Source organism: Monodon monoceros, unplaced genomic scaffold (genome assembly GCF_005190385.1).
Source record: "Monodon monoceros isolate NGI ecotype Baffin Bay Population unplaced genomic scaffold, NGI_Narwhal_1 Super_Scaffold_9, whole genome shotgun sequence".
Classification (NCBI taxonomy): domain Eukaryota; kingdom Metazoa; phylum Chordata; class Mammalia; order Artiodactyla; family Monodontidae; genus Monodon; species Monodon monoceros.
In genome coordinates this window covers 45,696,990-45,712,488 of record NW_021703786.1, presented here as the reverse complement: position 1 = coordinate 45,712,488, position 15,499 = coordinate 45,696,990, and the positions used below count along the sequence as shown (strand labels likewise).

The 15,499-nt window shown below is 54.5% G+C and overlaps 1 protein-coding gene across 6 annotated transcripts; it reads left to right on the top strand.

Annotated features, from left to right (window-relative positions):
• Positions 1-3,492: 3,492 nt before the first annotated feature.
• ARHGEF15 (Rho guanine nucleotide exchange factor 15) lies at positions 3,493-15,040 on the top strand. 6 transcript variants are annotated; one of them, XM_029212176.1, is made up of 16 exons: positions 3,493-3,587; positions 3,671-3,767; positions 5,506-6,164; positions 6,426-6,758; positions 7,016-7,070; positions 7,882-8,254; positions 8,388-8,548; positions 8,721-8,873; positions 9,008-9,137; positions 10,480-10,554; positions 10,657-10,749; positions 10,841-11,001; positions 11,085-11,237; positions 11,398-11,480; positions 11,591-11,695; positions 13,163-15,040. In XM_029212176.1, the coding sequence occupies exons 3-16, from the start codon at positions 5,555-5,557 to the stop codon at positions 13,312-13,314; spliced, it is 2,637 nt and encodes an 878-aa protein (XP_029068009.1). In that variant the 5' UTR covers positions 3,493-3,587; positions 3,671-3,767; positions 5,506-5,554; the 3' UTR covers positions 13,315-15,040. The 6 variants fall into 6 exon arrangements, with proteins under 6 accessions (XP_029068009.1, XP_029068015.1, XP_029068013.1 ...); XM_029212182.1 differs by lacking the exon at positions 3,671-3,767 and having other exon boundaries at positions 3,507-3,587; positions 7,882-7,940; positions 8,043-8,254; XM_029212181.1 differs by lacking the exons at positions 3,493-3,587; positions 3,671-3,767 and adding an exon at positions 3,874-4,131 and having other exon boundaries at positions 7,882-7,940; positions 8,043-8,254; positions 13,163-13,700.
• Positions 15,041-15,499: the final 459 nt, after the last annotated feature.

The window sequence follows — 15,499 nt, the reverse complement described above, 5'->3', positions numbered from 1 at the left end:
CCCATGCCTTGCCTCTTGGCCTGGCCAAACTTTACCTGATTTTCCTAACAACCAGGTGAGTGACGTAAGGAGGACTGAAGGAGGGTCGAAGCCACCTGATGTGGAGATAAAGGGGTGAGATAGAAAGACCTAAGGACTCCTCCAACCTTCCAGCAAAGAATCTTTGGGCAAAATCAAGACCAACCACCTTGAAGCTTCTGGGGCTACTTTGTTAATCATTTTTATTTTTTAAAATGTTTATTTATTTTTTGGCTGCACCTCACAGCTTGCAGGATCTCAGTTCCCCAACCAGGGATTGAACCCAGGCCACGGCAGTGCAAGCCCGGAATCCTAACCACTAGGCCACCAGGGAACTCCCCTTAATCATTTTTAAATTGAAAGTATTTTGTTTTTCACAAAGATGTTTACTGCAGCATTAATTGTAATGCCAAAAACTGGAAGCTGCCCAAATGCCCTGCACTCGAGAATGAATTATAGCATTTAAGATTCTTTCAACAGTAAGTGACAGAAGCTCAGCTCAAACTAGCTTAAGCACAAAAGGGAATTCAGTGGCCCCGGAAACCGAGCAGTCCAAGGGGCTTAAATGATGTCAGGCCCCCTCCATCTCTTGGTTCTGCTTCCCTCCGGTGTGGGGCTCATTTTCTCTCACTATTGACTAGTTTCCTCCATTGTGGGGAAAGGGAGGCCAAGACGCAGATTGCTCCAGACTTATATTATTCCTGCTTTGTGACCTTGGAAGAAAGAGAAAGATGCCCTTTCCCAGAGACCCAGGGCAGGACATCCTGGCATGGGTGATTTGCTCATTCCTGGGCCAGTCTCTGTGGCCAGAGGAATGGGATCCTGTGATTGGCTGAATCTGGTTCCGGGGGGCAGGAGGAGGTTGCTGTGACTGACGGTCGCACCGGAACCACATGGAGTGGGGTGGTGGATGAAGAGTTTCCCAGAAGACTTTTACTGCTGTTACCAGGGTGACAAAATCTAGTTGATGCAATATTACATTCCAGGAAAAATTATAATTACAAAGTCCATGTATGTAGTGACATGGCAAATAGTTATGAAGCAGAAAACAGAATTGAAACTATGATGGCACGTTTGGAAGGTAGAAAAAGAGAAAACTTTTGCTTTGTTGGGGTGGTGGAAGAATGTATCATTATATTAAAAATCTTCTGGGACTTCCCTGGTGGTGCAGTGGTTAAGAATCCACCTGCCAATGCAGGGGACACGGGTGGTTCGAGCTCTGGTCCGGGAAGATCCCACATGCCACGGAGCAACTAAGCCCGTGGACCACAACTACTGAGCCCGAGTGCCACAACTACTGAAGCCTGCGCACCTCGAGCCCGTGCTCTGCAACAAGAGAAGCCACCACAATGAGAAGCCCGCACACCTCAATGAAGAGTAGCGCCCGCTCACTACAACTAGAGAAAGACTGTGCGCAGCAACGAAGACCCAACGCAGCCATAAATAAATAAATAAATTTATATAAATAAATAAATAAAATAAAAATCTTCAGTACCTTTGCAAAAATATTTGTACAATAAATAAAAGGTGTTTGTGCAAACATAATCTGGCACACATCACATGATACGATTTTCAGAGCTAAGTTTCTTTTCGGAATGAGATGGGGCATAAATAGATGGTGATTTGTATAGATCTGAAATGTCATGCTTTTCATCTTTGTGGTTGCTTTGAGCAGGGGGCCAAGTGGAACCTCTTTGTCAGGAGTGTTAGAACATTCTCAGTGTAGCTCCAGCGAACTTTAGCTCCCCAAAACATGCTATCCTGCCTTTGGGAGCAGAGGAAGTCTCTCCCCACCAGGCAGGCAGGTGAAAAGCCTTCGGGTGGGTCTCTGATAAGGACAGAGAGAGGACAAGGAAGTAAGCTCAGATGAGCCAGGAAGGACAGGTAAAGGTGCATGGGCGGCCCAGCCCACCTAATTCCCCTTTTTGTGCCCATACCCCCATGCAGAGCTGGGGTGGTTCATGTAGTACCAAGTGCCAACATGTCTGCAGCCGACAACCAGCACTTTGGGGTTAGTTATCTTTTTATTTTTCTTTTTGGCCGTGCTGTGTAGCTTGCTGGATCTTCCTTCCCCAACCAGAGATGGAACCCGTGCCCTAGGCAGTGAAAGCGTGGAGTCCTAACCACTGAACCGCCAGGGAAGTCCCAGTTATCTTTTTAAATGTTATTTTTGTAAGTAGTAAAACTAATAAAGACACTCCTATTTTAGTAAAAACAAAAAACAGGATTTGTTTTGCTACACACATGTATCTAGCTTTCTTGATAGGGTCTCTGAGGCACTCTTGTAGAGATTTTGTCTCCCTGGAATCTAGGGGAGAGAGAGAGAGAGAGAGAAAGAGAGGAAAGGAGAGCCAGGGGAGTAGTGCTGTGGGGAGGATTCAACTCAGTTTGTTCAATTCATCAAAATATTAAGCACCTCTTATTATGTGCCTGAATTTGTTCCAGAATTTTAGGGTACATCAGTGAACAAAAAAGGTAAAGATCACGCCTCCAGGAAGCTTACTTTCTTCTTTTTAAAATGTCATCATTTATTTATTGACAGGAAGCTTACTTTCTAATGTGTATGTAGCTATAAACATACTATGTCAATTTAATAGTAATACACTATATGCTATAAGGCATGATTGCTATGGGAAAAAAGGCAGGTCAGGAATGTGACGCAATTTTAAAGAGTGGTAGGGCAGCCTCACGGAGAAGGCGATATTTGAGAAATGAGGTGAGGGAATCTTTCATGGGGATGTCTTGGGAAGGGGGTCTCCAGGCAGAAGACACAGCCAGTGCAAAGGCCCTGGGGCAGGAATGTGCCTCAGAGGAGAGGTTTAGGTTCATTGTTGGACCTTGTCTTTTACTCTGGACTTTGTCTTTTACTGTGAGGAAAAATGAGTTAAAATATATGTTCTAACCCAGTTTTCTGGCTTTTCTTCTTAGTGTCTTGTTTGGAGTGTGTGTGTGTGTGTGTGTGTGTGTGTGTGTGTGTGAGAGAAAGTCTGGCAAAAGCAGGCACCTGGGCGTGGGCAAAGGCCCCCTGAGTTCCTAACTGCCCTTACATCTTCCTCTCATTACCCTACTTCCCAGGCTGGGGTGTGGCTCATTCCGCCCCCTCAGTTGTTTTTATGACACACTCTGAGCCCTGAGAACTCAGCTCTTCAATCACAGAGCAAATTAGAGGTGAGAGGGACCCCTGCCCACTGCCCCCGCCCCCAGGGTACTGGCTTCCAGCCAATCAACATCAAAACCTCCCAGGGGGACAGGGAGAGTCAGGGGCTGGGACCCTGAGAGACAGGGACTGAGAATGGGGAGCAGGCAGGGGGCTCAACAAAGGGCATATCCACCTGGGGTGCACTGAGATCTCACACCGACCCCTTGGTCCACTACACACACACGCTCGCCTGACACAATGGCTGGGTGGGGCTGAGGAACTGGCTTCCTCTGCGGAGATCTCAATCTGGGCCCTCAGTTCCCGCCCCAGAAACACAGGAACAGACCATCAGAGACCCGGCCCCGCGTTCCTTGTTCCAAGGGGCAGGCAGGACGGGCTGAAAACAGAAACCGCTTCCAAAAAGATAAAGGTAAATTTAGGGAGGGGGAAACCGGGGTGGGCGGTGGGGTCCCTTGGTGTGAGATAATGGGCCGACTCATCCCCCCGGGACAGGTTGGATGCGAAAGGGACAGGCTGTCATGCGAGGTGTGGAAGAGATGGTCAGACACGCCGTCGAGGGACACACACCCCATCCCTCAGCGATCCAGAGGTGTCTGGAGCCCACGCCCTCCCGCCAGCCCAGCCAGTGCCATTGCCACCCTGTCCTCACCCCCACCCCTGTCCACCCCCGGCCGCTGTCCACACAGCCACGCGGACCCAGGACAGAACGTGCACATACAACGTGCACAAACAGTCCACTCTCCACGGCTGAGTTTCATCCTTTCCCCAGACTCTGTTATCCTCTGAAACCCGGCATTCGGGGTCCCTCACATCTTCCAGAGCCCCAGTGTGCGCATGTGGAGTGTGGTGTGGTTTGGGGGGGGGGGTGTCCGGTTGGGAGGAGGATCCGATTCCTGTTTCCTGCCCCTACTCACTCGCCCCGGGAGGTGACCGAGAGTGGAGAGGCCTCGAGGGTGAGTGCTTGGGCCGAGTACCTGGATCCCTGCGAGAGGCCTGAGTGGGGGGCGGGGGAAGGAAGTTAGGGCAGGTACCTGAGGGGGGCAGGGATCTCTGAGGGGGGCAAGGCTGGGGAGGAGCTGGCCAGCTGGCGAGGCTACTGCCCGGGGTCACCTAAGGAGCTTCCTGCCAGAACACAGAGGCCATTGAGCTGCAAGACTCCCAGCCTACAGCTCCCAGCCCCCACCCTGCATCATTTCTCAAAAACCAACCTGGGGCCTGGAGGGAGCTGACTCTCCTGCTGACCCCACAGGGGAGTTTGGGGGCGCCAGGTCTCCAGCCCGGACCTTGCTGCCTTCTCAGGATCACAGCGCCTTCCTGGCGGGAGGAAGCGAGCCCAGGCCCCAGCGTCTTGGCACCATGGGTCCTCACCTTTAGTCTGGCCTCCTGACCCCCCTCTAGGCATCCTGGCGGGACCCAGGCTTCCACCGGGGCATCTCTCCGGGACCAGGTGGGGGGCTGGGAGACAGGCAGGGGTGAGGATGGGGCAGGAGAGACCATGCGGGGGCCTCCTGGTCTCTTGGGGTCAGAGGCTCCAGGAACCTTCATGGCAGGAAAAGGAGACTAAAAATAATCCGGAAAGGGAGAGTCCAGAGAGAGGAACTGGGAAATGGGGGCGGAGGGCCCGTTGGAGCAGGGAAATAGTGATGCATCCCTCACGGCCCAGGCACGGGCCGGCGCGCAGGCAGACGCACACCGCACATACGCCCCACACGACAGCACGGAACACACACACCCTTGCAGCCCCATCTCACACAACACGCTAGACACACTGTGTACTCCACTCTCCCACTGCATACTCGCGTGTAACAGATACACTCTGAAACACAGCATCCAACACCCCGGTCATGTAGCACTAGAAACACACCATGTCCACTCACACTTAAACCACACACACAAACCTCCACAGCATACACTACAGACACAAAACACAATAAATCAGGTAGACACATAGCGGCTCTACCGGCACACCCCACTGCCCTTACTGATCCAGTTCTCTTGCGTCCCTCCCCCAGCCTGGGTCTCTACCCAGGTGCCCCAACTCTGGCCTCACTGTCTCCTCTGGCCTGACTGGGGCAGCAGAGGCTGAAAGACAGAGCGCAATGGAGGCTGGGGGGTGCCAGGGAGGGTTCAGAGTCCTCAGGGAATGGAATAAGGAGGGGTGAGAGGTAAAGGGAGAAGACAGTGGAAATGGGAAGAGAGGAAGTGTACCCACCCGCCTTCCCTCCTGACTCTGAAATCTCGGCTCATTTACTTGCAAACATTTCTGCTCGCAGGCCTCAGTCTACTCGTGGGCACTAAGGGTCTCTCTTTCTGCCCCTCTTCCTCAGGGGATGACTCCAGCAGCGTACCCCACTCCTTGGAAGAGCTCAGAGGAAGATGTCAGCTCAGTCTCTTCCTGCAGCAACACCCCCTACCCAGAAGCCCCCTCGGATCATCCGGCCCCGCCCCCCTTCTCGCCCCCGGGCTGCCCAGTCCCCGGGGGCCCACCACAACGGCTCCTCTCCACAAGAACCTCCCCTCACTGCCAACGAGGCACCAACCCTGATGTGCACCCCCATCTTCTGGGAGCCCCCAGCCTCGTCCCTCAAGCCCCCAGCCCTTCTGCCCCCGTCAGCTTCTAAAGCCAGCCTCGACTCCCAGACTTCCCCAGACTCGCCTTCCGGCACCCCCAGCCCAGTGTCCCGGCGCTCCATCTCCCCAGAACCCGCTCCCCGGTCTCCAGTGCCCCCACCCAAACCCTCCGGGTCACCCCGAACGGCCCTGCCCCTGCTCCATTCGACCCGGGCCCCTGGCCAGGATGGCTCTGCCTCGGCCGCAGGCACCGTGCGGAGACTGGCTGGCAGGTTCGAATGGGGGGTTGAAGGCAAGGTCCAGGCTCCAGATGCCCTGGAGCCGGGTCCTCCTGGGGGACTGGATGTGAATGGGGAGAGAGAGACCGCGCAGGGCATCCTCGCTGGAAGTGGGTCCCAGGAGAATGGCACTCCAGGTAAGCCCGGGCTGGCTCAATCCAGCTCCTCTTCTTTGTTTTCAGGGCTTTAAGATTGGGTACTTGAAGGGGCTACTTTTTAAAAACTGGATTCCATGTTTGGAAAATCTGGTTTTCAGATTTCGGGGGGTTTGAAGAGAATCAGGGCAGAAGGGATAGATGCTTAGGGCTGACCTCCACGTTCCTGCTGCTGGGCAGGTTAAGGGGAGGGAGGAGGCCTGGGGAGGGTGGGTGTCCTAAGGACGCCCCTGTCTCCCACAGATGCTGCGCTGGCCTGCCCTCCCTGCTGCCCTTGTGTCTGCCACGTAGCCCGGCCCGGTCTGGAGCTCCGATGGGTGCCACTGGGGGGCTATGAAGACGGCCCCAGGGTCCCCTGCCGGGCCTCCCCACTGCGGACCTCCCGCTCCCGCCCCAGCCCTCCAAGCCTCAGCCAGCCCCCAGTCGTCCTCACGTCCTACCGCTCCACTGCCGAGCGCAAACTCCTGCCACCCCTCAATCCCCCCAAACCAACTCGGGTCAGACAGGACGTCACCAGCTCCGGGGACGCCCCACAGCCAGATCTCGATCTGCCCTCCGAAGATGGAATCCAGACAGGTACAGGGCCCCCAGGGAGTGGACCTCTGGGCTGGGAAGGAGCCTCTGGCCTCCACCGGGTGGAGGTGGAGCATTCTGAACACAAACTCACTACAGCCCCCAGCAGGCCCTGGGCTTCTTGTTCCTTCACCAGCTGCTGCTCTGGGACTGACCGGAGTTGTAGTTTTTACAGTAACAGTCTCTGCTGGGCGGGAGTCAGGAGTCCCGGGCTGGGGATCCTGGAGGCTTTCTCTCTTCTCTCTGGATTCTCTCTCTAGGGGACAGTCCCGATGGCGCCCCTCAGAACGATCCTCCAGCCACCACGGAGGGCAGGTACCAAACACTCCCACCCTTATTCCTACCTGAGAGCAGACTAACCTTCGGGTCCACCTGAATCCCACCCCCACAAGTGTGGAGTGAAGGAGGCCTAGGCCTCTAGGGACAAGCAGTGCCGGTTTCTAATCCCAGCTCTGTCCCTTATCAGCTGTGTGACCTTATACAAGTCACTTAACCTTTCTGGGTCTCAGCCTCCTCACCTGTGAAATGGGGGTAAACATACCAAATACTTCATAAAGTTGTTGGGGTCTGATATCGGTGACGAGCCAGGGCCATAATAAACCATTTTAGTTCCCCCACTTTGAGCTTCTATCGAAATTATTGCCTGCGAATCCATGTGTCAACCAGGAACATCTCTCCTGTGTTATGTGGGCCTGTTAATCATTTCACCACCATTATCAGGGTTAATCTGAGGCCATCCATTTATTCAACAAACATTTACTGGAGTTTATTCTCCCGGGCTTTTACTTTGGGTGAAAGGGTGCATGGTGGTGCTGATGACCAGAACAGAGCGGGGAGGTATAAGAGCTGGGTTTGCCCATGTTGAGTTGTACCGAGGCACCCATAGGACATTCCAGACAATGGTCATTCCATGAGAGCCCTGGAGATGGAGGCTTGGAAGTCACCGGTGCACAGTAGTTGAGACTGCAGGAATGGATGGGGCCCACTTAGTACAGGGCCTCACATACAACAGGCACATAAAACGATCCGGGCTTTGGTCACAGTCCCTGCACACAACCTGCATGCAGGCCATGTACCCCCTTACACTGTCACGTGAGGAGCATTCCATCCTTTTCTCTTTCCACAGGGAGGCTGAGGAGCTGGAGGAGCTGAAGGGGCAGAACTGGGAGCTGCCCCTGCAGGACGGTGAGGGCCTCTGCACCTGGGGCGTCCCTGCTGAGACCGTCAAGCAGTGGGCAAGGGTTCCGGGGCACTGGACTTCGCTGATGTGCGACATCTGCTCTCCAGAACCCCTGTACCAGACCTATCGAGCAGCCGTGCTGTCAGAGGAGCTGTGGGGGGTCAGTGAGGATGGGGGACCCTCTTCAGCAAATCCTGGGGAAGCTCCCCCCTTCGCCCGGCCCCCCGGACCTCGCAACACGCTGTGGCAGGAGCTTCCGGCTGTGCGAGCCAGCGGCCTCCTGGACACCCTCAGCCCCCAGGAGAGGCGCATGCAGGAGGTGGATGCACCTGGGGTCGGGCGCGGCGGGGGTGGGGTGGGGTGGGGGTGGGTGGGGGGGAGGAGCCTGGGACCCGGCGCCTGGGCTGCCTGGGAGCTGGGCTTTCCACTAAGGCCCTGCTGTTCCTCCTCAGAGCCTGTTCGAGGTGGTGACATCCGAGGCCTCGTACCTGCGCTCCCTGCGGCTGCTGACCGACACCTTTGTGCTGAGCCAGGCGCTCCGGGACACGCTCACCCCCCGGGATCACCACACCCTCTTCTCCAACGTGCAGCGCGTCCAGGGAGTCAGTGAGCGGTCAGTGGGGCCGCCACCTCTCCGCAAGCGGGCCTCGGGAGGAAGCACTCCTCAGCGCTCTCCTGTCCCCGGGCCTCCCCTCCAGGGCCCACTTAGTGCCCAGCTCTTCCCTCGAGAAGCCGGGACACCTGGCTCTCTGACCCCCTCCATTACTTGTCGCCCACTCCCCCAGGTTTCTAGGGAAGTTACTGTCCCGTGTGCGCTCTTCCCCGCACATCAGCGACCTGTGCGACGTGGTGCACGCCCACGCCGTGGGGCCTTTTTCCGTGTACGTGGATTACGTGCGGAACCAGCAGTATCAGGAGGAGACGTACAGCCGCCTGATGTGAGCGTCCCAGAGGCGGGGCCACGTCACCAGTGCTGGCGGGAGATGGGGAGCAGGGTCGGGGTCCAGGCCAGGGCAGGTTGCGGGGAGATCGGGGCCTCGAGGCAGATGCCAGCCTGCGCCTGCTTCTACAGGGACACGAACGTGCGCTTCTCTGCGGAGCTGCGGCGGCTGCAGAGCCTCCCCAAGTGCCAGCGGCTCCCGCTGCCGTCCTTCCTGCTGCTGCCCTTTCAGCGCATCACGCGGCTCCGCATGCTGCTGCAGGTACCCGTCCTGGCTTGGGCCCTTTTCGGCCCCACCAACCCCGTTGGAGAGCTCTCCCCAGGGGCCTCCTGCCCCACCATCACCATTTCCCACCCCACCACAAACACAAGAATCCCCTAAGTCAGGACTCCTAATCGGGGCCTCTCCATCCAGGACCCACCAAACCCTACCTGGAGCTACCCAAACGTTTCAAGGAGCCGTCTGGGTGCAGGCAAAGAGCCTCTGGCTAGAGACCTGAATTCTAGATTTAGCTCTGCCACTAACTGGCTGAGCGACCTTGGGCAAGTCCCTTTCTCTGTCCAGGTCTCAGGGGGAATGTGATGAGTGGTCTTTGAGGTCCTCTCAGTCCTGTCTTTGACCGTATACCTTCCCAGTGGGGTGATATCACCCTCAAGGAGGCAAAAACTCGTTCTTTGGGGGGCGAAAAAATCTTAAATATTCCAATGGTTTGTGGTACTCCAAAGGGCCAGGGTGTATAAATAGATATACAGTATATTTGTGGTATTAAAATTTGATAGGGGCGGGGGGAACGATTAGGGAAAAAATGTCTAAAAAGATTCCTTAGTGGGTTGATACTGAAAAAAGGGGTGAGAAACACTCTTCTGTTGCAGAGTAGAAACTTCTCCCTAAACTAGGTCTCCTGATGGGGGGATCTCAATATGAAGAGTCCCCAACTAGATCATCAGTGCCCTTGCCTTATTCAGCTTTATGTATCCCCAGTGTAGACAACAACAACGTAATAATGATGATTATATTAATCATAATAGCTAAACAACTGTTGGGTGTCTGTTCTAGACATGGTTCTAAGTGCAATACGCTCGTTTAACCTTACCAACGACTATGTGAGGGTAGGAACTATTATTGACCCCACTTTATAGATGAGGAAACTGAGGCTCAGAGAGGTTAAATAACTTGCCACAGGTCACACAGATAATAATTGATGGAGACAAACTTTAAATCCAGGCACTCTTAACCCCACGCTATATTGTTTGTACTAATAGCTGTGGTTAATAATTATTAAAATAATAGCAACCCTCTTTTCAGCATTTACTATGTCCCAAAGACTATGCTACGTACTTTACGTATATTTGCTTGCAGAATCCTCACAACAATGCTAATGGTATGGAAGGTGGGAGTTATCCCCATTTTACAGATGGGGTAACTGAGACTCAGAGAGGTAACCTGACTTGCTCAGGGTTATGCAGACAGCGAGTGGTGAGGCTGGTCCCCCAGCCCTGTGAACCCCCAAATGCCAAGCCAGGCAGGGTCCTCTGAGCTGCAGCCCCTCTGAATCCCAGAGCCACAGAGCAGGGGCCTGATTACCCTTCTTCCTCATCCCCAGAATATCCTGCGCCAGACAGAGGAGGGGTCCAACCGCCAGGAGAATGCCCAGAAGGCTCTGGGTGCTGTCAGCAAGGTTGGAGGGGGATGCTGGGGCTGGAGGTGGTGAGGAGGCGGTAGGGAGGGATGGAAGGGGTGGAAGGGAGTGGGGGTGGGTGACTTGGCTCCCCTTACCCAGATCATTGAGCGGTGCAGCGCCGAGGTGGGGCGCATGAAGCAGACAGAGGAGCTGATCCGGCTCACGCAGAGGCTGCGCTTCCACAAAGTCAAGGTCAGATCCTGCCCGGGCTCCCTGCTTCCCTTTCCCCGCGGTAGTGCTCGCGCTGCAGGGAAGTCAGAACCTTTTCCCTGCTTCCTCACAGGCCCTGCCCCTGGTCTCCTGGTCCAGGCGCCTGGAGCTGCAGGGGGAGCTGACTGAGTTAGGATGCAGAAGGGGGGGCGTGCTCTTCGCCTCCCGCCCCCGCTTCACCCCCCTCTGCCTGCTGCTCTTCAGTGACTTGCTGCTCATCACTCAGCCCAAGAGGTGGGTCTCAGGGAGGGAGGCAGCCCAGGCAGGATTCCAGCTGGACCCCTGCTCTCCCTCTGAACTTCCTCTTCCCTGGGCAGTGGGCAGCGGCTACAGGTTCTGGACTATGCCCATCGCTCCCTGGTCCAGGCCCAGCAGGTCCCGGACCCATCTGGACCACCTACGTTCCGCCTCTCCCTTCTCAGCAACCACCAGGGCCGTCCCACCCACCGGCTACTCCAAGCTTCATCCCTGTGAGTTGTGTCTCTTTCAGAAAACACCCTGGGGACCCTCACTTGACCTCTCCGAGTCCACCAGCCTCCTCCCTAATCTCTCTTCTCCGAAGCCCGTGCCTAACTAACCCCCAGGAGGATCTCCGGGGCCAACTGTGACCCTTCGCTATATTCCCACCAGATCAGACATGCAGCGCTGGCTGGGAGCCTTCCCTACCCCAGGCCCCCTTCCCTGCTCCCCAGGCACCATCTATGAGGACTGTGGTGAGTGTTCCCTAGAGGGGAGGAGGGAAGGAAAAGTGAGTCTTCAGGGGAAAATGGGGAGAAGCTAAAAAGAGTCTGGATCCCACTGTAATGTCACCCACCCTGACCAGACTGTTCCCAGGAACTCTGTTCAGAGACTTCCACACCTGCCAAGACTGAGGGACGGAATCTGGAGTCCAGGGCTCCCCGCAAGCACCTATACAAGAGCCCCGAAGGTGAGAGATCCTTTTACTTATTCATTCAATAAATATTTATTAAGCACCTATGAGGTGCCACTCGCTGTTCTCGGCACCAGTGAACCAAACACGCAGATATTCCTGCCCTGCTGGACTATACATTCTAGTGGAGGAGAAACAATAAAGAATAAACAAGATAAATAAGGAACATATATACAATGGAATATTACTCAGCCATAAAAACAAACGAAATTGAGTTATTTGTAGTGAGGTGGATGGACCTAGAGTCTGTCATACAGAGTGAAGTAAGTCAGAAAGAGAAAAACAAATACCGTATGCTAACGCATATATATGGAATCTAAAAAAAAAAAAAAAGGTTCTGAGGAACCTAGGGGCAGGACAGGAATAAAGACAGAGACATAGAGAATGGACTTGAGGACACGGGGAGGGGGAAGGGTAAGCTGGGATGAAGTGAGAGAGTAGCATTGACATATATACACTACCAAAGGTAAAACAGATAGCTAGTGGGAAGCAGCCGCATAGCACGGGGAGATCAGCTCGGTGCTTTGTGACACCTAGAGGGGTGGGATAGGGAGGGTGGGAGACGCAAGAGGGAGGGGATATGGGGATGTATGAATACATAGAGCTGATCCACTTTGTTATACAGCAGAAACTAACACCACATGGTAAAGCAATTATACTCCAATAAAGATGTTAAAAAAAAAAAAAGTAAGTAAATTATACTGTCTGAAGGTGGTAAGTGCTGTGGGAAAACGAAAGCGGAGCAGAGTCAAGGGGGGTCAGGAGTCCCGGGGTTGGGTAGGCTTACATGTTTAAGTAGGGAGGTCGAGGGGGACCTTGTTGAGGAGGCACCGTGTGAGCAGTGACTTGGTGGAGGTGAGGAATTTAGGCACATGGTGTCTGGGGGAAGAGTGTCCCAGAGGGGAGGGAGGAGTCAGGCCGGTGTGTTTGAGGAGCAGTAAGGAAGCCAGTGTGGCTAGAGGGAGTGAGGAAAACGGGGAGAAGCAGATGACATCATAGGGGTAACGGGGACCAGATCACGTGGGTCCTCGTAGGTTCCTGTAAGGAGTCTGGCTCTCACTCTGCGTGAGATGAGCAGTCAACGCAGGGCTTGACAGAGGAGGGAGCCCGATCCTCTTTTCTTTTTTTTCTTTAACTTTTTATTGGAGTATAGCCTATTAACAATGTTGTGATAGTTCCAGGTGCACAGCAAAGCAACTCAGCCATACATATACATGTATCCATTCTCCCCCAAACTCCCCTCCCATCCAGGCTGCCACATAACACTGAGCAGAAGGACCCCGACCCTCTTTGATGTTGATGTTTCCTCCACCTCTAATGGCCTTTTTACCAATTCTCCAAGGCTTCTCCACTAATCCCCGCACCCGCCATGACCTTCAGGCATTAGACCCCACTGGGCCTCCTCTCCGTCCTGACCTGCCCCCTGCCTCGGTCCCACTTAGGCCCTTGTCTCTCTTTCCCCAGGCTGGCTGAAGGGGCTTCCTGGGGCCTTCCCTGCCCAGTTGGTGTGTGAAGTCACGGGGGAACACGAAAGGAGGAAGCACCTTCGTCAGCACCAGAGGCTCCTGGAGGCTGTTGGGCCCTCTTCAGGCTCCCCCAGTGCCCCGCAGCCCTAATGCAGGCTGGGGGGACGGGGTGGCGGCACAAGTTGGGACAGCTGGCAGCCTGGCACAGAGGAGACAAAGCCCATCCATCCATTGGATTTGCTGTCAGTGGAAACGCTACCTCAGTGGCAACCAATAGGGACAGAGCTTCAGGACTGGGCAGTCAATGAAAACAGGGCCGTCTGAGCCCACGCATGAGGGAGAATGAAGATGGCTTGAGTGGATTGCCAGTGGAGACAGAGGCTCGGTGCAGAGTGGCCAGTGGGTGCTGAGCTGGCTGAGCCTCTGGCCAATGAGTATCCCTGCTATGCTCACAGCCAAGAAAGAGGAAGCTAGGTCAGTGCAGCTAAAAGAGGGCTGCACTGGAGATAAAGTCCTAGGATAAAATAGCCAACAGCAGGGACACATCCAGCCAAAGAAGATGGTGATCTGGGCCCAAGAGACCAGTAGGAACCCTGCTTGGTGCTATAGCAACGACCGTCTTGCCTTTTGAGTCTGGGAAGTATTAGATTCCATTCCTGGGGTGCCTCCTGTGTCCTCTTGAGCCACTTCCTCTCTTCTAGAAGAATCCAGAGTGTGTGTCTCAGAGAATCTGTGTGTGTGTGCATATGTCTGTACATGTATCAAGGAAGGTGATTCTGCTGAACATGGTGTGTGTGTGGTCTTGCCCCCTTCCCAGATGATTGAATCCTCGATTTCTCCCCTCACTCCCCATTTTTCCTATTAGCCTCCTCAGGAAAGACACTAGGTCTGAGCTCCAGAGGAGAATGTGCTGGGTGTGGTTGGCAGCCAGAGGCCAGAGCTGGGGATGAGAGGCCTGGGTTCGGCCTCCATAATCCCTACCTGCAGATCCTCCAACCTGAACTATAACCAGCCATTCAGCCTCAGCCTCGGGCTTCAGACTGGCTCTGGGTCCTGGGGTTGAGTGAAGAAACAGGAGCCGTGGATCTCGGGCCAGCTGAGCCTCTAGGGCTTTCTTGCCTTCATCCTGGTCCTTTCACAGAAACACTGGGCCAAGCGGTGGGGAGAGAACAGAGAACCAGCATTACTGCCTAATCCCACCCAGAGCATCTGCTTCCAGATGAGAGACTGCCCCCGCACAATGCCAGAAGGAGGTGAGGAATGGAGACAGAGCGGAGCAGACAGTTGCTGGCAAGTGGGGGCCCGGGCCTGGCACAAGGTCATCCCTGAGCTAAGCCATCACACCTTCCCTTCAGCTCATGCATGGCAACTTGCCCAGGACAGAAACTGCCACGCCGACCACTGGAGGTACAAGGACTCTGGGAGACTGAGAGGGAGAAAGGCACTGGCATTTTGGCATGTCCATGACTTTGGGGATTCACCTAGCACAGTGCCTGACATATGAGAAACCCTCAATAAATGGTGGAGCTGCATTGAGACTCTCCTGGGAGCATGTGCTTAAAGGAGCAGTGGTTTCCAAATGTGACTTTATTAGGGGGGAGGGGCTGGTTGAAAAGGGATCCTTTGAGAGCAGGGGTGAGCTCTGCTGGGAACTGGGGCTTGGAGACCAGGTGCAAGGTGTGTTGGCGCGCTCATAGCTCCTGAGGGATCTGTGGCGGTGTGATGGGAGGAGCGCTGCACGTGCTGAAGCAGAGAGCTGCTGCGGGTTGGGGAAGAGGACTGGCAGAGCCAGGTATGGATGGGGCTCTGGCAGGGGATGAAGATGCAGGAAGAAGGACACAAAGGGCAATCAGTCAGCAATAAAGATCCTTTACTGACCAGCCAAGCATCTCTGTGTCTAATTTATTTCAATTCTACACCTATTTATTGAGTGCCTTCTATGTGCGGGGCACTCTTCTAGGATCTGGGGACACAGAGATGAAACAAGCAAAGGCCTCGACCTCAAGGAGCCTACATTCTGGGGGAGCAGGTGGGGGGAAGTTACTAAGTAAACAAGTTAGTAAGTAAGAAAAGATCAGGTAGCAGTGAATGCTATGAAGAAAATATAGCAAAGGCTATGATACAGAGTGCTGTGTGTGTGTGTGTGTGTGTGTGTGTGTGTGGCTTTGGGGAAGACCCTGGAGGAGGTAACATTGAGCTGAGACAAGAAGGGAGCATCTGGGAAGATCTGGGCAAATGGCACTCTAGGGGTGGTCTCAAGGGGATTGAAGTCCAGGAAGAGAAGGCAGCGGGCATGGGGAGGGAACTGGCCTACAGGCTCCTTCCTTTCCTAGTG